Source organism: Camelus ferus, chromosome 11 (genome assembly GCF_009834535.1).
Source record: "Camelus ferus isolate YT-003-E chromosome 11, BCGSAC_Cfer_1.0, whole genome shotgun sequence".
Lineage (NCBI taxonomy): Eukaryota > Metazoa > Chordata > Mammalia > Artiodactyla > Camelidae > Camelus > Camelus ferus.
In genome coordinates, this window is record NC_045706.1 from 4,374,698 (window position 1) to 4,394,412 (window position 19,715).

Consider the following 19,715-nt stretch of genomic DNA (forward strand, 5'->3'; position numbering starts at 1 on the left):
ATGGACCTGGAGAATGTCATTCTAAGTGAAGTAAGCCAGAAAGAGAAAGAAAAATACCATATGATCTTTCTTATACCATATGATATGCAGATACTAAATAGAATATATAAGATAGATAAACAATAAGGACCTATTTATAACACAGGGAACTATATTCAATGTCCTGTAGTAACCTATAATGAAAGAGAATATGAAAACAAATATACGTATGAGTATGTATGGCTGAAACATGCTGTACACGGGAAATCGATGCAACATCGTAAACTGACTATATACTTCAATAAAAAAAAAAATAAAAAAACTATGAGGAATATCCTTGTCTATATGTCATTCATATGTCATTTCAATTATATGAGAGTATATGTGAATATAGAATTCTTGGTCACTAGAACCAGGTTGTTTTTAAAAACAGATGAGCAGTACATCTGTGTGTGTGTGTGTGTTTGTGTATGTGTGTGTGTGTAATTCTTCAGAGATAAGTTGTCACATATGTGAGTAGGAATGTAGGTGACCATTCCATTTATGACAAATAACATTAACTACTTCTCTTCTTCTATGACTAAGAAAGTTTGATTCAATCCCTTAAGTAAACTGACACCTAGAAATCACAGTAAACACCATTGGAAGGCCAAATAATAAAACCGTTCAGCACCTTCCATGATCTGCCTCCAGTGGTGCGTGGAATTCCCTCCTATTCCTCACGCAAAAATTACAAGGTCTCTCGGAAGGGTTAATGCTTTGGCCAAAGTATATTTTCCTTCAACTTCTTTGAGAAACTGTAAGGCCTTCAATAGATTTCTGGCAGAGTGAAATGACTTAATTTCTTTATTTCTAACCATGAAATTAGTGCCTGTAATCCACTGAATATTATCACTTGTGGAAAGATTTATCACTCACTTAGTTTTGGCTTTGTATATATTTTCAGTTTGCTTCAAGAATTGAGGAAAATGTTAGTAATAAGAATATGATGCTGCTCTGAAATACCAAGGAAACTCTCCTGGTAAATAGGAGATAGCTAGTTCTTATCAGTTATTAAAGCAGGATAGAAATTTAGTTTTTAAATGTTTAATTTCCTGAAGCATCACAATGTTAACAAAGGCTTTTATGTATAAAAAATTGCTTTTTTAATGGAAAATTATGCTCATATCTAGGCAGTTTTCCTATTAAAATGATTCTAAAGTACACAAAAGCCACATACATTTTGTAACAAAAGCAAAAATGTACATGAATTAATTAAAAATAGCAAAATAAAATCCCTTTATATATTCTAGAGCTCTATGTGCTGTAAGACACATATTTGTGATTTTAAAAAATGCTCACATTTAATAACCTGCATGGTAAACAGAAGAAGAAATCAGCCGCCTCAAATTGTAGTAAAAAGCAAAAAAGCTAACAGCTTGTCCTAGTGCTTTCTGATTCTTCACATCAGCCAGACCAGCTCTTTCCAAGGTAGGACTCCGTTAGAAGCTATCAGCATGGAAGAGGTCTGGGATGGCTGTGGACAGTGGGTAGTACAGAGCTGGCCACTTAAAACTTTCATATACGAATTGCACACTAATCTTCAGGTATTTATTTTCATGTTTGTGTATCATCTGAGATTTTATTGTAACTAGGCTAAAGCAGATAGTGTCATACTCAATTAATTTATAAAAATATTAATACAGAAAAACTTATTAAGGCGATAGAGATGAAGTTTCCCATATGTCAGAAACTGCAGCAGTGGACCTGGAATGACAGGACCGCAGGCAGTCATGAGGCAGAGCCTCTTCCCAGCTCCTGGTGTGAACTTCATCCCGGACTTCGGCCTTACTCTCGTCCCATCTATAAAGGCTTCATGTTCCAGGCCATCTTCCCTTTGCAGTGGCCTCTACAGCACAGGCTCTGACGTCACTTTCCTTTGGTGTCCCACGCCCAGCTCTGTCTGTCCCAGCCCATCCTTCATGCAGCCCCTGTTCCTGGAGGAGCCCCAGGCCTCCTTTCACTGTTGACAGTGGGGCGAGACAGTCTCCAACGTCATGCCCTCTAAGATTTCCAAACCTAGCAGGAGAAAGTTCTTGATTTGAAGCAAGATCACAAATTCTGCCTCCCCTGACTCAAAATGAATCAAAAGCCATTCCAGTAGCAAGATGTCCTCCCTGCAACTCTAGGATGTAGATGTGCGACAGCATTAGAGCTAAAATAATGTCCAGAGATTTCTGGGCAGGGTGGAGGCATGTAATTGTTTTTTGTAATAACTTAAAGCTGAGAAAATAGAAGTTCTGGACAAGGGAAGAAGTCCATGAAGTCAGGAGCAGAGCCAGGAGAAACAAGCAGGGCGTCAACCTGCACAGCATCACGCATGGGGCTTCCCTGACCTGGTGCGTGTGTGAGCTTCAGTCAACCTGACTCAGGTGTTTTGTCAAAGCTGAGCACTTGCTTTCCTTCTGGATGCGTTCAGGTGGAAACATGAAAGAAAGTCATCCAGCCAAAAGCTGAAGCTTGGGGAAGATGAGACAAAGTGAGCCCAGAAAAGGTAAGAAGGATGTAGGGGGAACCACTCACAATGAACTGGAGCCAAGCGATGGTTGGACAGAGCTGGCCAGGCTCAGCAGAAGCAAGATAAAACGAAATGCCGAAGGGACGATGTAAACGTACAGCAAAGGAAAGGAAGACGGAAGTGCTGGATAAACACCCGGTGCAACAGAGGCGGTTTTCTCTGCGTGTGTGTTGTGTGCGAGGGCGTGGAGTAAGGAGGATTTATTAAAATAAGAAGTGAATAATGAGACAGTAAAACAATAGAGAGGACAGGGAAAAGAAATTGAAATTCCAAACCACACAGTTTCAGATTCAATATGTAAGTTCAAAAAAGACTTGATGAGTTACCATCACAGAGGCGAGTGAACGGTGAGTACAGAGGTTAAAGACAGAGACCAGAGCAAGTAGAGAAATGGTGGAGACGGACGTCAAAGGTAGCCCAATGCAGGAGTGACTGGTGTGCCTAAAGGTAAGATTTCAACAAGAAGAGCTCACAGTACAGAATAAGATACGCAAAAATGCATCTGCAATGAACCCAATGTGCAGATTGAAAAGACTGAGAAAAAAATGATAAACTATAATCTATACAAAACGTATTCAGGTCAAGTGACTGTGTTTCACGAATAAAGACTTTTATTACTGTGCTATCAGAATAGAAAAGTCACAATCAGAGAGAAGACATAAGGCTGACCTCAGACTCTCCCACACCAACATTCAATGTCAAAAGACAACAGAGGAACATATACAAAATTCTGAGAGGAAGCAGATGTGGTAATCATGCTGTCATTCAAGAATAAATCTGACTGCCTCCTCTGAGCATGATGGAGGAACAGGGACCAGACTGGCCTTCCAATCATAAAACAGTCACAAAAATTACATATAGAGGAATGGTTTCTAGGTTCCGATATCTAGTATCAGGCTGCACAGTGCTTTAATTCCTGAGATAAATGAAACAAATGAGGTGAGAGTGACCCCCGTGCCAGGGAGTTCCCAAGGAGGAACTGGCACACAGGCTATGGTGCAGGAGTTGAAGAGGGGAAGACCAGAGTTTGGGGAAGCAGGAGTGGCTATAACTGATGGTGCAAAGTACCAGAGAGAGGTTGCTGCACAGACAAGCTCTAGAGATCTGCGGATTGCAAATCTTTGGTTGAGGGCTGGTCCGCACAGGTGAGAGGGAGCTCTCTGAGGCCAAGGGAAAAGAGCTGCTGGAAAGTGATGTGACAAACAGTTCCTGGAGTTTACACAGGGTTGGGAAGAAAGACCTTGTAATAGAGAATCCAGCAGGAGACCTACACAAATGTGGTCATCTGTGCTGCCAAGGCAATTCATTAAGGAAGGGATAATTCATAAAAGAAATCAAGCTTAATCAATTGCACACCCTCATGTGTAAGAATGAACCTCAGCCCTTACTTCATACCATATATATTTAAAAAAAAACCCTCGAATAAGCAAATAACGTTACGTGTAAAAACTAACATTATAAAACTTCTAGAAGAAAACATAGGAGAAAATTATCTTTCTGATCTTGAGTTAGGCAAAGTTTTCTTAAATACGACATTAAAAGCACAATTCAAAATAAAAACAATTGGTACTTACACTTCACCCAAATTAAAAAAATATTTCTTTTCAGAAGACACCATAAAAAAATTAAAAAAAGATAAGCCAGAGACTGGAAGAAAACAGATGCAAAACATATATCTAGTAAAGGACTTCCATGGAGGTATGCAATATAAAGAGCTCTGAAAATTCACAAAGAAGACAAGCCAATTTAAGAAAAGAGCAAAAGATTTAAATAAACACTTCTACAAAGAAAGTATGTAAAAAATAAGCACGTAAAAAGATGTTCAATATCATTAACGTTTGTGGAATGCAAACCGAAGCCACAGTGAGATACTACTAAGCACTCATCATAACGCCAAATTTTTAAAAACCGATAATAGCGAGTGTCGATGAGGATATGAAACAACTGGAATGATCACACACTGCTTGTGGGAACGCACATGGGTACAACCACCTTGGAACACACTTTGTCAGTTTCCTCAAAAGTTAGATACATTCACCACATGCCCCAGCAATTCCTCTCCTGTATATTATCTAAGGGAAAGAAACGTGCACATCCACACGAAGGCTTGTACCCAAACGTTCATAACAGCTTTGCTCAAAATAGTCAGTAACTTGAATCTACCCAAATATCCATCAACTGCTAAATGGAGAAACAAATTTTGGGATATTCAGAAGAATCTCAAAACAAACCAGATAAGGAAGACTATATACTATTCTATGAAATTCTAGAAAAGGTTAAACTGCAGTGACAGAAAAGTAGATCATAGAATTGTAACATAAATGCAATACTACCTATAAAAATGGCCATAATTCAAAAACTTAGTAGCCAGCATTTTCCAGCACTGTAGGAAAGAGTGTTTTCTCATACACTGCTGGTGGGATTTTCTGTCGGAGGCCAATTTGAAGGACAATTTGGATTTAGTATCAGAAATCTACAAATGTCTGTTTGAACCAGCAATTCTTCTCTAGGAACTTATCCTAAGGCTGTAATTTACAATCTGTATTCAAGCAAGTTTATATGAGGAAAAAAATCCAGTAATATGCAAAATGTCCAAAAGAGAACATTGTTAAATGAGTGATGGTAAGTCCATAAAATGGAATATCATCAAGTGACATAAAATGTTGCAAACATTCATAAAAGTAGATTATCATTTGATGACAAAAAATTGATAAAATCCAGAGTAAATACTGTAAGATCACATTCTTTGTTTAAAATTATAGAAAACTAGAAGTAATAAAAATGAAACTCTTAGATAATCATTTTACAAAATAGCTCCTTAACAAGGAAGAAATAGTTTAAAGATTGAAGTGATATGAGTGCCCACAATAGTGGAGTATCGTGCATATACCTCCAATAACTCTTTCAACAAATATTTGCAGAATGTCTGCTCTCTGACAGACCCTGGGAGACCAAAACAAACACGTCCACCTCCTGGAGCCCATAGTCCAGTTATTCTAGAGGGAAAGACAGGCACTATCAATTCATTCCACAAAGAAGTTCGATGCTGTCCAAGAAAAGTACAAGATGAGAGTGTGCATGTACAATATTACTTTATAGTCAGATAAAGAATAAATAAAAAGTGTGCACAATGTGAGCATCTACTTATTTTCTTGAGAAACGATCTGCTAGACAAATAGGGGAGTTTCTCTGAGGGCCAGAAGTGATCATTCAGAAGCTATTCACTACTCAACAGAGAGGGTGGACAGGAGGCACAAAGACCTACAGCAGGGATGTTCAGGACCACTTCCATCAGAGAACCAAAGGGAAAGCAAGATGGAACCTCTCGAGTTAGGCTTCCATAATGTGTAGGTATGATGCAATTTGAAAGAGGAAATTTGGAAGGTGTATTTCTCTAACAAGGTCTAAAAGTAAGATGCAAACTGTTCCTTTTCCACTCCACAGTACCTCTAGCAAAGGCTTCATCTCCTTAGAGTTTCCTTTTAGAACAGTTGTTAGGGCCAAGTCATTAATCCTTGGTCATTGAGACTCTATGCCTGTTGGCTGCTAGAATCAGCAACTTTTTGGGGGGGAAGGTACAGATCCATTGCTCTCTCCGTATTTAGGAATTCTAGACCTGTGCTGACATGGTAGGCTGAACTCGCTGCTAGGGCACTTGAAAAAGAGTTACAGATTAATTGTGTGATGGAGGAAGCGTTGGGAGGATCATGCCCAGCCGTTGCTCAGTTGGTTGGCTGTAACCATAGCAACCTCTTACTCTGGACCAAAGTTCAGGTGCTGTAAATTTTTATGATCATGTTCATAGTTTAACGTTCATTTGTGTAGCTCCTCCTCATGGTGAGCAAGGTTTTATATTTTACAAGAAGCTGTTAGACTTCTTTTCTCAATACTGGACTCCAAATGAGAAGGTCCAAAAATATTACTAAAAAATCTTCGCTTTTTCACCCCTGGACCCTTATTTTCCTGGGAAAATGCCTACGACAAAGAAAACGTGCATGTTCTTATCCAGCTTTCTCACAAGCTTGGGGGCTTTCATTGTAATCTGCTCCATTCTTGCGACTAAAGAATGGATCAGCAGTACCATTGCCATTAGTGACTCTTCTTCGAATGGCAGCGTGATCATCACCTACGGACTCTTCCGTGGTAAGAGTGTTCAAGAACTGAGTCACGGACTTGCAGAATCGGACAAGAATTTTGAAGGTAAACGAGAAACTAATTTGAATGGGCACAGTGGGGCTGAATTAACTGGGTAAGACTCATCCTATATTTGGGCCAAACAGCCATTCAACAGTAATTGCCTTGTAAGCTTTGAGTTGGGCTGTAAATATGAACATGTATTTTTAATTTTGAAAATTCACCATATCATGATTTCAGCTTCCTCAGTTCTGGCTGTGTCTATTAGCAGAAGAGTCTAAATCAGCTGAGCAGAGGCTATGTTCAAATGGTGCTACCAAGTTTATTCAGTGAATGGGTAGGTAGAAATGTGGAGCCCAATATGGCATCCAACAGCCACAAGGGTCAGCATTTATAACTGTACTGACAGTGGAGTTTTAGCTGCAGCAAGAGCCTCTGTCCAGAACTCCATTAGTGGCAGCTACGCAAGGGGAAAATAAAGTGGAAAATGTGGGCCATTTCTTATTCTTAGTACCTCAAGTGCATTTCTTCCACCAATTCTTACCTGCAAAATATCTCACTGCTAATGGAACTGATATTACATCTCCATAAATTCTATTAATTGACTATTTTATAGGAATTCCTAAATTTTTTTTTCTGATTTCTTATCCAATAATACCCTTATAAACGTACATCATTTTCTACCTTGTACACATGTAATGTTTGGTCCTCATGCAATGCGCAATGGTGGGAGTTTGAGACTTGACATTAGCTCCAAGTTCTAGCTCTAATGTGTGACTTCATTTTTTAAAAAAAATTTATATTTATTTAGTTTTGGTTTGTTTTGGGGGGGAGGTAAGTAGGTATATTTATTTATATTAACTTGTTTTTTAACAGAGGTACTGGGGATTGAACCCAGGACCTCATGCGTGCTAAGCACACACTCTACCACTGAGTTATACCCTTCCTCTGTGATTTTATTAATGAAATGATCTCCTTAAATCCAGAGCTATGTAGTTACATTTCCAAATTATAGATTTGTCTTTTAGACCTTAGGAAAAGCAGCATCTCCCTCAGGGGCTTAGCAGCGTTAACACTTCTCCCCTGGTCCCAGCCTCAGCTCCTCAGAAAAATGAGGAATATTCACTTTGCAACAACTAGAAACTAAGATTTTCAAAGATTCAGTCACCCTTTTGGTTATGTGAAGAGCATTTTCAAAACCAACACTTATACTAGTTCCCGAATTTCCAGACACAGCTACATTGTTTGAAATATGAGATAACATCTTGTGAAGTTTTTGATTTTCATACAGTGTCTGTTTGGAACCAATTGATTCCAATTTGAGTTAAATGGCTTCCATGAGATCCCTGGCTCCCTGCATCCAGGGGAGCTCGCAGGAGGCCTGCGTTGGTCAGCGCCTGGCTCTGGGACCCTGGGGGAGGGACGTGAGCCCGGCGGTGTTGGGAGGGCAGGGACAACTGGGTCAAGGACAGCCCCAAAGGCGGCAGGGTCTGGTAGGCACTGCAGGGCAACAGCAGGCCCACAAGGAGGTGGAATATTTGCATTTGCTTTTCCTACTCTTACTTTTGTCCTTTGTTACTGGAGAGCCACCCTCCAACCACAAGTCACCATCTCCAATCAGTCCAGACGCTGTTGAAGATAAACCACCTCCTGGTCACAGAGGCGCTGCACAGTTGCTGGGGCTGATATCTGCTGGGATCCCTCAGAGCCCGGGAGGTTTTCAGTGCTGATGGTTTTAGCAATCGTTGAGCTGGGAACACTTGCAAACAGTCCTCTCAGAGAGGGAAAAGTCATGCGACTTGAGTGTAGACGGTGGTTCGGCTGCTGCAGGTGCGTGGATGCGGTCCCTGGGGAGCAGAGCCGCACCGCTGCAGCCAGACAGGGCTGCTCTCCTGCTCGGGTCTCACGACCACACGGGGCTTCTTTCCAAGCAGAAACCAACCATTGGCAGGACAACAGAATCGGGGGCAATGCCCCTTTCCTGCCCTGCAGGGACACATTGCCTTTACATATGGAAAGTTAACCCATGTCAGTGTCTCAGCTAGGGTGAGGTCACACTGAAATCTCCAAGGAGTCATGACTATTGCAAGCTCTGCTACATTTCTGCATAGGATTTATCACCCGGTGCCCTTTTGGGGCTAGAGATTGTGAAAAGAAAGAGCAACGTGAAGTGATGATGGATGAGTTGGTGTCAAAATAATTCAACCAACAAGACATCAACTGGTGGGGAAAATACTCAGTCAGACCCAGTGAGGACACCCTCCATGGTGTCAGTAGATTGTCTGGGCAGCTCAGACTGAACTGGAGACCTACCAGCCTCGTTCCCAACTTATCCAACGTCTAGAGGAAAAGTGCTCTGTGCCCGCCACTGAGCACGCTGCCTTGCTATCCCCACAGTTCTGGATACATAATTTCAGTTCCAAAAACCCTCCATGAGCAGCTACATGAGTGAGGGGCTTGGCTCCTGAGCGGAACTGCACAGAGCTGCTGCCTGGGTGGACTCACCATCTAGTCTTTCTAGAGAAGGACTCCCTGCCCCCTGGCATCAGTTAAATCCAACAGCTGGCACTACTTGCAGGGCAAAGGTGTGTGCCGGTCGCTGTGAGCACAAGGGGGAGTTTCACCCCAAACCTGCCTTTCCCCTGCCCACCTGTCTCTTTTCTCCACCCACCCTGTTTGTTCTCAGGGAACTCTAAGTTGTGCTATTGGCTGAAGCTAAAAATAATGAGGAAAGTGAATCTGCTGCAAAAGTAAATTAATTTCAAGAACGATTGAACTGAAGAACAAGGAGGTTTATGTCTCCAGAATTTGCAAAAAGCCCCTCCGTACCACTCTGACCTGCCCACCTCCACCGCACCCCCCCCCATACTTTTCCCCAGCGAGGAAAGGTTTATCATTTGCCCCCTGAGACATGACCGCACTGGGAGGTGGCGCCTACGGGGGGCAGAAAAGGCTTCCCCCGACCCTTCTCCTGGATAGAACCCTGATCAATCTCCCTGAGGTTGGGGGCATCTGCTGGGACATCCTAGGGGAGCTCCCAGGCCACACCCCGGGATCTGTGCAGTTAATGAGCTCATCCAGGGATACGCTGTGGTCCAGGGATGGAGGAGCCCCACTGAGGCCCCTGGTGACTAGCTGCTTCAGGAGAGGGTGGAGGCCATTCCCGCCTCTGCCTTCCCACAAAAAAGCCACCAACTCTCCTTTAATTTCCGAGGACCTACTGAAAACCGGAGCTAGAAGGGCCGGGTGGCAAGTGGGGCTCGAATATAAATATCCACGCACAGGAAGCCCGGGTGCCCGGCGGACCCCACTTCTGCACGTTGCAGCCTCCCAGCTGCGGGAGCTGTGGCCTCTCTCCTGGGGCTGCCAGAATGCGGACAATCAGTTCCAATTGTGAGATGGCTTTCTCGATTCTGACACGTGGCCCCTCAAAGGAAGAAAAAAAGAACAGCATGTATTTGCTAATTTTGTAGGCAGAGAGCAGCTGTCAGATGCTGTGGGGGTTGATTGTTCTTTCATTCTTGCTAACTTTCACCAAATTCCCAGCTTTCATTGTCTGAGTTCTGAGCCAGGAAGGGGAGGGGAGATGTAGCTGTCATACCTGTGTGGCAGGGAATTCAGGATGCTGAGATAGAATTTTTAAATATGACAGTTCAAATTAAGTTAAATTGTCACATTAATTTATAGAAAAGTGTGAGTCAGGAGGCTCCACACTGACTCCCTTTTGAGAACGCCTGTCTGTTAGCTCTCACCAACAGTCACCAACAAAGCTTACCCTGATCGTCACTTTCTAATTTACTCTGAAAATGTGGAACGTTCACCACTTGCAAATGAGCATCTGTTTATAGAATTTATAAGGAAGCTCCCCCAGGGCGCTTCAGGTACCTTCCACACGTGACATTCTTCCCACAGTGAAATTTTTATTTTCTGGTTATGTATTCAAATTATTTCTCACTGGCTAAGGACAGAGTTCATTTCGTCCCCAGCAAGCCTGTGATTCGCTGCTGGAGTTTCCTCTTTCGTGCTCTGGGCGAGGCTAGGTGACTGCGGAATGGGGAAAAATTCTTCCCAGTGGTGACTCAGTTTTGAAGTATCTGCAACCTTTGACCCTGCACCTCCGAACAGGTGTGTCCTGTGTCTTGTTCTTCCTACTCTGGTGTCACCTTCCACTAGTTTCAAAATAGATGTGTGCTCGGTTACAGCCGTGCCAGTCCCCCAGCTGCCGCATCTCCGCGGTGAGTCAGGCGAGGAAGCAGGAGCTGAGGTCACGCCCCGGGAGCTGCCCAGCCCAGCGGCCCCTGGAGGGCAGGCAGCCCGTCGGCCCCCACCCATCGCCACCTGGGCAACAGGGAGGACCCCGTTTTCAGTTTAACCTTGTTAGAATTCTTCCCTGGAACACATAGCCAAGAGGGCCCTGCTGAGAACTTAGCTCTGTCTACAGGTCATTAACAGAAACGGTGACGGGGCCGGGCTCCTCTAGGAGGCAGCAGACTGGACGTGTGTGAGCCGAGCTTTGCCCCCAGGCCCGTCTCTCACTGAAGGGGCAGAATGCTCTCTAGCCGGGACGGTGAGGTCATCGCCTCCATGCTGCTGAGCGGTCCCGCCGCTCTGTCCTCTCCTGCCTCCCACAGGGCTTGGAGGGCTGCGTGGCTGAGCTCACATGGGACGACATTCACCTGTCCTTTCTCCTGGCCCTTCTCTCTCCTGCCCCCTTTCTTCTCTGTGGGCTTTTGCTGCCCAACCCTTCCTCTCAGCCCTGTGCTCCTGGCCTGGTGTCCCTGCTTGGTCTGCGGACGCTTCCAGCCCTGGGCATGGCCATGTGGCATGGCCCTCAGGATGAAGTCTCCCACACACGAGGGTCTTCATGTCCAGGGCATCTGAAGGCAGACTTGCTGACCACATCTCTTTCATGCCCACCCTCCCTCTGAGGACAGGAGTTCTATCTCCCTCATAGAGTGCTGCTGATGTGAAAAGAAAACTATCTGAACTGATAACATTTAGATGTTCGGAAATGGAGAGAGCGGATGGGGCCCTGCCTGGGTAGTGTCAGGCCTCATAGGGAGAGCCGAGCCCCTGGCCAGGGCGCTTGGGGAAGGAGGGTCAAACTTAAGCGCGTGCGGAGCCGGGGCCAGGCTGTCAGGAGCTTTGAAATCACATCTTACAGAGAACATGTTGGAGTTTATTCCCCTCTTCAAATATAGGGAAAGGCTCCCAGGCAGGAGAGGGGGAGAGAATTCTGTGTTCCTCCAAATGCAGCATTAGGATCCAAGGAAGTGTCATGGAGACGCAGGATGGAGGACTCCTAAGTGACTCAGGTGAAGTGGTGACGGAAAGGGCCGCCTTGCCGGGTTGCAGCTCAGCAGGGGGCTCGGCAGCTCCCGTGCTCGGGGGCCTCACCAGATCCCAGGGCCCCGGACTTTGAAACACGCCGTCCACACTGGGACAGGGAGTCTTCCATGGCCGTCTGGTTTCTGTTCTTTAAGGCCGCTCTGGGGTGAGGATGTGAGTGTCTCCCGCAGGACCTGAGAAACAGGAATGGAAAGAAGGAAGCTTTCGCCTTTTCTTACCCACCGCCACCACGGTTCTACACCTTGCCATTCCCGGTGGTGTGGTCAGTGTATTCCTAAGGACTCTGAAGTCTTTTTCCCAACTTACTTTTTCCCTTCTGTCATTGTGACTTTCACAGAACATCTTGGTAAACGCTTCATTTAACGTGGTGGCAATCTCCTAAGGGCCTAAAACGCACTGGCAGCTCTTGGAAGGGCTTTATAAATGCATGGCTGGGTTCACAGGTGTGAGTGGGGACAGTGCGCCTCTGGGGTCTGGTCATTTTGTGTTGTGTGCAAGGGAGAAAGCAGAGGAAGCAGACGCAGAGGGAGGCTGGTGGTGGTGGTTAGAAAGAGGAGAATGGCCAAGCGGGAACTGATGGCGAACGGCCCAGGGCGTTTGTGTTCCATTTTATACAAGTCTGGCGCTCCGTGCACTTAAGGAATAGGCAAATCATGTGAAAATGTTGACAGTTTCTAACCCAAGTGCCTAAGCAGGTAGAATGTGGAGAGAGGCTGGGGGGTGGGGGGGCAGCCCTCTGGTCCAGAGTCGATCTTTGCACTTGGCGCCGCATCCTTACCGAACATTGTTTTAGTTTTAGGGAAACTGAACAATTCTTCCCAAAAGACTCTGCACTCCGTGGTCATCCTGTTCCTGGTCCTCAGTTTGCTCGCTTCGCTGCTGAGCTCTGGCTTCACCTTCTACAACAGCGTCGGCAACCCCTATCAGACGTTCCTGGGCCCGGTGGGGGTGCACACCTGGAGCGGGCTCAGCGGTGAGTATCGCCCGCAAGGCGGGCGCCCGTGGCGCAGACGTCCTCTCTGTCCCTGGCCCTGGCCTCCTGTGTGCTGAGCTGCGTGCTGGGGGCTGGGGTTTGTGTTTGTAAGCCTACAGCATTTCCTCAGCATCTCTGGAAAAAAAACTCTGTTTTAGATGCACTCGTGAGAGGCGAGGAGCCATCTGAGGAGGGCGTGTTAGGTGCTAAAATATATGACACACCCAGTCTTCGCCTCTGAGCATCTAATGTAAGGAGTTACACAAAAAGCACATAAATCAAAGAAAGGTTCACTGGACCCTTGCTACGTGTCGACTCCCAGTTAGGCTCCATGTGGTGCACAGAAGCACACACGTGCACACAGACGCACACATGTGCACACTTTTATTTAGTCTCCTCCCTGCCCCCACAGAACAGCAGTCAGCTTGGCCTACAGTCTAACCATGAGTGTGCCACAGAGAACCACAGAGACTGTCATTTTGGAGAATCTGGGGTCAACGCCCTTCTTGTGGGTGACCTGTGAGCCCGGGTGTCGCTGAGTGGGGCTGCCCGGCTGTGTTACGTGTTTGTGGGGAAGGTGTGGGTGGGGGCTGGGAAGCGGATCCCAGCTTGAGTCACGGTAGTTTGGACTGTCTCTGGGTCCTCAGGGGCTCGGCACCCACCACGCCCGCTAAGAGGCGTGGTCAGGTGGGAGCCCCGTTGCCCTGCCAGGCAGCCGGGTTTGGGTTCTCCTGCTCTCTCGCTGTCTCCCTCTCTCCACCATGAAAACCTGATCTCCAGATCGGATCAGAAGGAGCCTGTCCCACTGACGGGGCGGCTCTGGAAGTGGCCTCTTGTCAGCGTCAGGTGGTACATTTTAACACAGATCAGAAACTTTGAGGGACAAGAAAGGTGCTCTGGATATTAAGGTTCAGGAAATGTCGGCTTGGAGAATGAACTCTGGGCAGCTTCCTCCTGCCTTTCTGTGAGAGGCCATCCCCACTGTCTGTCGCAGGTGGCTGGAAGGGCCCGCGCCTGCGGGCTCTCGCAGTGGTGTGCTGAGCGCCCAGCTCCTGGGGGAAGGGAGGCCTGACTGCAGCCCTGGCTGGTGCGAGTGTGTAAACGCCTCCACTGAGGCCTTTTTCAGATGAATGGTTGAGAAGATGTGTGAGCCAGCCCCAGTCCAGTGTGGATACGAGGGGGAGCCGTGCAACGCACTGGTCAAACACGTGCAATTTATAATCACTGATCCAGGACAACAGGGAACCTGGGGCTGGCTGCACACTCACCTCCCAACTCTGAGCATCTGGGGTCAGGCTGGTTTAGCCGCATCCTCACACCACCTTCCCTCTCCTTTCCTTTTGGGTTTTATTCCCTGGTGGTAAAAACAAACGCCCACATTTAAAGGGCGTCCACTGTGTGCCAGGCACAGCCATCCTGGGGAATGGGTACGCCTGTTCCCCGTCTCACGGCAGAGCTGAGGCCCTTGGTTCCAGACTCAGAGACCCTCGCCCAGACGCCAGCGCTCCTTGCCCCAGGCTATTCCTATGCCTGTAGCTCGCCTCAGTCAGCCAAACCAAAGGCAAGACTCATTGGCACTCATTGCCAGGGTGAAAAATAGATTAATTTTTGCTTATATGATTAGGAAGCTATGGGAAGCAGGGGCTTCAGGTACAGCTGGGTCTAGGGTCTCAATCTACGCTGTCAGACCTCTGTTCCCCTCTAGTGTCCCCTCTGTCATTCAGCAGCCAAGCTGGTCCTCTTAAAGGCAAGATGGCTGCCAGCCCTTCTTGGCGCATCACCGTATGCGGCAACCCCAGGAGAAAAGACTTCTTTTTTCTCCCAAATCTGACTCTCACTGAAATTGCTCTTGTCCATCTTTGGAGCAGCCTCTGTGGCCGGCAGGGCTGAATTCACTGACCGACCCACCTTGGCTGAGGACACTGACCACCTTGGAGCTGGGGCCGAGGGGGAGCAGTTCCAAGAGGAGCGTCAGGCACTAGTGGCAGAGGGGAGGGCTGGACGTGGGGCCAGCGGGACAAAATTGGCCCTTGTTGCTCTGTCTACAGCCTGCAGGGTTGGAGCCCACCCCTTATCTCGGCAGGAAGGAAACCCTGTCTTCCAGTCTCTGCGTACATGCTGGCTTTGCGCAGGGCAGAGGCTGACGCACGTTTGTGGAGGAAAACATGAAAAGGAGACTGGCAGCCTCCCCACCCCCCACTTCCCAAGAATTGTTTGGCAGGAGCAAGTTCATGCACATTCCGTTCCAGGCTCCGGGCAAGTTCTGACACACAGAGAGGCGGGGAGGTGGGCAGAGACATGGGCAGAGACTTGGATGTGTAAGGAGGGGATTTGCCTCTGGCAGGGGCCCAGGACGATCTCTGTTCAGGTTTGGCTTTGCCTCCTAACCCCCTCACATCCTCTGGATCCCAAGGCTCCGATCAGCAGACTTGTGCCGAGTTTGGCTGGAGAACTTCATGAAAGCCTGGTTCACAGGAGGCTCAGCCTGCAGAAGGGTTTGTGCACAAACACGCCACTGCTGTATCCTCGCCTCGGGTCACCGCGGCAGGAGGGCAGGGCTCCGGCTCACCTCAGGGGTCCTGGAGGCTGCAAAGTCCTGTCCAGGCTGGGCTTGCACACACGCTCCTCGGCTGCAGGAAGAAGAGGGAGTGAAGGAACAGGAGGGGCTTCTCCTCTGAGGAGAAAAAAGCAGCCATCACCTCCCGGGCTTCTGTGCCCTCTGACCCTGGCCTGGCGTGTCCCGGCCCTGACCACAGGGGACAGAGCTGGAGACTGAGAGACGATGCTGGAGCCGGAGAGACCTTTGCAGATGGTCTGCTCCAACACACTTGATCCTCAGCCCAGGAACCTGAGAGCAGAGGGTAACCCGGTAGGTCCGATGGCCCGGTGGAGAGAGGCCACGGCGGGAAGCTGGCATCTGAGCCTTCGGAGGTTTTCCTTCTCCCATGGGGCTTCCTCCAGGCCCCGCAGACCCTCTGTCCCGGAAGCTAGAGAAGCAGGCAGTAAGAGGCGTCTCCATCCTTGTCCGTGCGCCCCCCCCCCCCCCGATTTCCATCGGAGCCACATTCGCCCACTTCAGAAAGTGTTCAGCCCTTTCCCATCCTGTCCCGGTATGACTCAGCCCTCGTGAGGAACTTCACAGGAGCCAAATGAAGGGTAATGAAGGGGTGTGAGCCAAACAGCGCACAGAGGAAGGGGCTTTTGTGTGCACCCCCTGCTTTTATTATTAAGAAATAAAACCATCACTGTGAGGATGAAAGCCTGTCATCACGGAGAGCGAAAACCCTCGCACAGGAGCCCTCTAATCAGGGCCTCTGCAGGCCCTCCCCGGGTGCAGGCTACGGCCAGGACACGTTTGATCCCAAAGTATCTGTCTAGTCCTGGGCAAGTAGCAGCAGACGAAGTCACTGGGCATGTGTCCCAAAGGACTTCAGTCCCGGGGTTCCCCGGCAGCCACCTGGCATGCTCACCGGACGGCTCAGCGCAGCAGCATGAGCCCGGGATGTCTGCCTCCTGACCCTCCCTCCCCTCCTTCTCAGGCAGCTAGGTGGAGACATGATTCACATGCCATGCAGTTCACCCATTTAAAGCGTATACTTCAATGATTTTTAGTATATTCACCCAAATGTGCAACCATCACCCCGGTCGACTTTAGAATATTTTCATCACCTCAGAAGGAAACCCTCCCCACAGCCCAGCCCCAGCCCTAAGCAACCAGGGGTCTACTTTGTGACTCTGGCTCATCCCCTTTGCAAGATGAAGAAGGTGTTTCAGAGAAGCTCGTTAAATGTCCTAAGGCCAATGGCTGGCGCCCCGGAACCCTGCTCTCTCTGACTCCAGAACTATGTTCCTTCACCAGACCAAGAGGGCTTCCCAAAGTCAGCCCCAAGGAATGTTCTCCAGTGGAGGGCATTGTAAAGAATGAAAAAGGGAAGATAAAATCTTTAAACGCTCGTCTAAAATGAGTTTAGGAAAGAGATCCTTCCTGGTTAAAAGCTGTACTCCACTGTGTGTAGAATGAAATGCCAGCTCCTGAGCCGACGTTCGGAGCTCCTCAGTGGGTCTCATCCTCTGTGCCCATGCTTAGGACCCCCAGGACCGCCCCCCCTACCAGCTGGGCTTGTGTCGCACGGACGCGGATGCTCTGAGCTCGCTGCCCATCACAAGCCTTTGTCAGGCTGCCTCTGCCATTTGCACTTCGTCAGCCTTTCCATCCCGCGGGCCCCCTCTAGAGAGCCTCCCTGTTGACCCTCGTCTCAGTCATCTCTTCACTCCCTCGTTCAGCAATCCTGCTGCGTTCGTTGCCCGAGGGAGTGGGCAGAGCAGCTCCCTCAGAAAGGGTTTGAGCCCAACATTTGCTCCGGTCACACACTGCCCTGCACTGTCATTAGCGTTGCGGACCCAGCATCTAGCTGGTGTCCTACAGTTACATTCTCCCCGCTGTTCAATGATGAGAGTAAACCCCAGTATAGGCGTTCAGAGGATACCCAGGGAGCACACGTTTGATAAGTGAAAAAAGTGACCTTTAAACACGTATAACCATGTCATTTACAAAACACATCTTCCTTTCAGCGTCCTTCGTGTTCGTGGCCATGGTGCTCTTTGTGGGAAACACAGAGGCCAACAGTCTGTCGGGAGAGCTGGCGCAGCAGCTGTACCCAAACTACCCGGCCTCCACGCACCACGGGGCCGCGCACAGCTACGGGTACTCCTTCTGGCTCGTCCTGCTCGTCATCCTTCTGAACATCACCACTGTGGTCATCATCGTCTTCTACCAGAAGGCCAGATACCAGCAGAAGCAGGAGCAGAAAAAGCCCGTGGAATATGCCCCGAGGGACGGAATTTTATTCTGAATCCTGTATCCCCGCTGGGCCGTTAGGTCTGCTCTGCCATCTGCCAGCTTCCCGAGCGGTCGCCGCCTACTTACCCAGGCAGCCATCAGGGAAGGGGCAGCGCTGCTTGCCTGTCGTTCTGTGACAGTTTCTGTAGCTCATGACACTGTGTTCTTCATGAATGATGTGTCCTTGAGAAAGGGTTCTTCCCACGAGGGCGGGGACGTGAAAGGGCCCTCCGGTCCACAGAGAGTTCAGAGCGGTGGGACCATCGGGAGCCCGTGACCCCTCCTGACCCGGCCTCACTCTCTTAAGTAATAAAGGTTTGTGCTGCACACCTTCCCTTTGAGTTGCTCAAGGCGCTTTGCTCCTATGATCTCATTCTCCTCAGGAGGGGCCGTGGAGGTTTATCCCACTCTGTGAATTAAGATTTCCAGGCACAGAGGCATCAGAACTTGTCTTTGCAAGACCAGGTGTTGGAAACAAAAGGAGAGACTTAGGGATGGATGCCCTGGTCCTCTGGACCCTCGACCACTGACATAGCTCAAACTCAGCGGTGGACAGAAATGCTGACAGAAAGCAAGAAGATGAAGGAAAGATAAAAATTTCAGCCCTGCAGCCTACATGCTAAGAAGGCTAAATATATTTTTGCTTTAAAAAGATTGTGGTGAATTCAGTCAAAATAGAAATGTAACATTGCAGCAAGTTTTAAAAACCACAGCAACCCGCCCTGGGCTGCGTAGCTGCCGCGCTGACACAGGGGCAGGTGGTCAGGTGGGAGCGCGTCGCCCTCAAGCAGCCCCCCGCCCAGCCGCTGGATAGTACTTTGCTGTCCTAAAACTCTTAGTAAAGGCGTTCTCTCACGTTTGTTGTGATGAAACCACTTGAAACACTGTTTTGAAGGAGTCCAAACTGTTCTGTGAAATGAGGATGTTTCAGGGAGCATGACATGACCCCTAGTGCCCCGACGCGGTCCTGTTCCGATGAGCTGCGTTACCATGGAAAGCATCTTGCTGTTCGGTTTTCTAAGAACATGAGTCTGTGATAACAACTTCGGGGAAGGCAACGCTTTGCGCCACCGTCAAGGTGATGGGGCTCCTCCGCCGGTGCTTCCAAAACACGGCGGGAAACGGGGGTGACCTCCAGGGAAGCTCTGCTATCATCATGACCATTTTATTTGATCATCTCATCAAAGTGTGTGGATCAGACAGGGCAGGGAGGGTTGTCCCCTTGGATATGCCACTTCTCTGGGTCTAAGTAACCATCCTGCTGCCGGCCCCACAGGGCCATACAGTATTGGCACCTGGTAAGTGACATGTGACCAAACAGGTAGACATGTCAGCAGGCTCCTGCCTTCTGACTGGCTTCCTGGAAGCCCTAGGAACCTGCAGGTCTGCAAAGTGCAGGCAGGTGCCAAGCAAAGTTCCAGAGCAGGAGCCCTTCTGATTCTGAAATTCCAGCTTGTAAAGAAGCCAGGTTCCTTGGCCCCAGAGCCCCACAGAGCTCTCCTGACCTTGGCACCCAGGTCCCCCAAGGGCCTTGGTCCCCCAGCCAGGGGCGTGGAGGGCTGACGCCTCCCTACAGCCGGGGGTGGGATCTGCTCTCTGATCCTCATTCTCTGTCCTCAACCCAGGAAAGCCCCATCTCCCAGGACATGGGGACATGGGGACACAGCTGGAGCTCTGTTTACAGACTTCTCTGACATCTCGTAGGCAACGTCACTCCTCTTGCTGAGCTTCTGTTTCCTCTTGACAAAAAAGTAAGTAATAAATAATAGACATGGCAACCAGTGTGGGACTGAGCCGGGAAGTTCTGCAGTCAGGATGCCCGGGGTGGAGAAGTTAACCTCAGCAAGCATCTGTGAAATGGGCTCACAGTACCAGGCTTCTCT

At 48.4% G+C, this 19,715-nt stretch overlaps 1 protein-coding gene across 1 annotated transcript; it reads left to right on the forward strand.

Annotated features, from left to right (window-relative positions):
• The first annotated feature begins 6,191 nt into the window (after positions 1–6,191).
• CLRN3 (clarin 3) lies at positions 6,192–18,182 on the forward strand. Its single transcript, XM_006179653.3, has 3 exons — positions 6,192–6,736; positions 12,813–12,992; positions 17,565–18,182. Exons 1-3 carry the CDS (start codon positions 6,508–6,510, stop codon positions 17,843–17,845), a joined length of 690 nt encoding a protein of 229 aa, XP_006179715.1. The 5' UTR covers positions 6,192–6,507; the 3' UTR covers positions 17,846–18,182.
• The last annotated feature ends 1,533 nt before the right edge of the window (positions 18,183–19,715 follow it).

Bases quoted from the DNA above. Each gene is read 5' to 3' on its own strand.
- CLRN3 (XM_006179653.3), top strand. From the start codon at position 6,508: ATGCCTACGACAAAGAAAACGTGCATGTTCTTATCCAGCTTTCTCACA. The intron at 6,737-12,812 runs GTAAACGAGAAA...ACATTGTTTTAG, and splicing joins ATCGGACAAGAATTTTGAAG to TTTTAGGGAAACTGAACAAT. The intron at 12,993-17,564 runs GTGAGTATCGCC...TCTTCCTTTCAG, and splicing joins CACCTGGAGCGGGCTCAGCG to CGTCCTTCGTGTTCGTGGCC.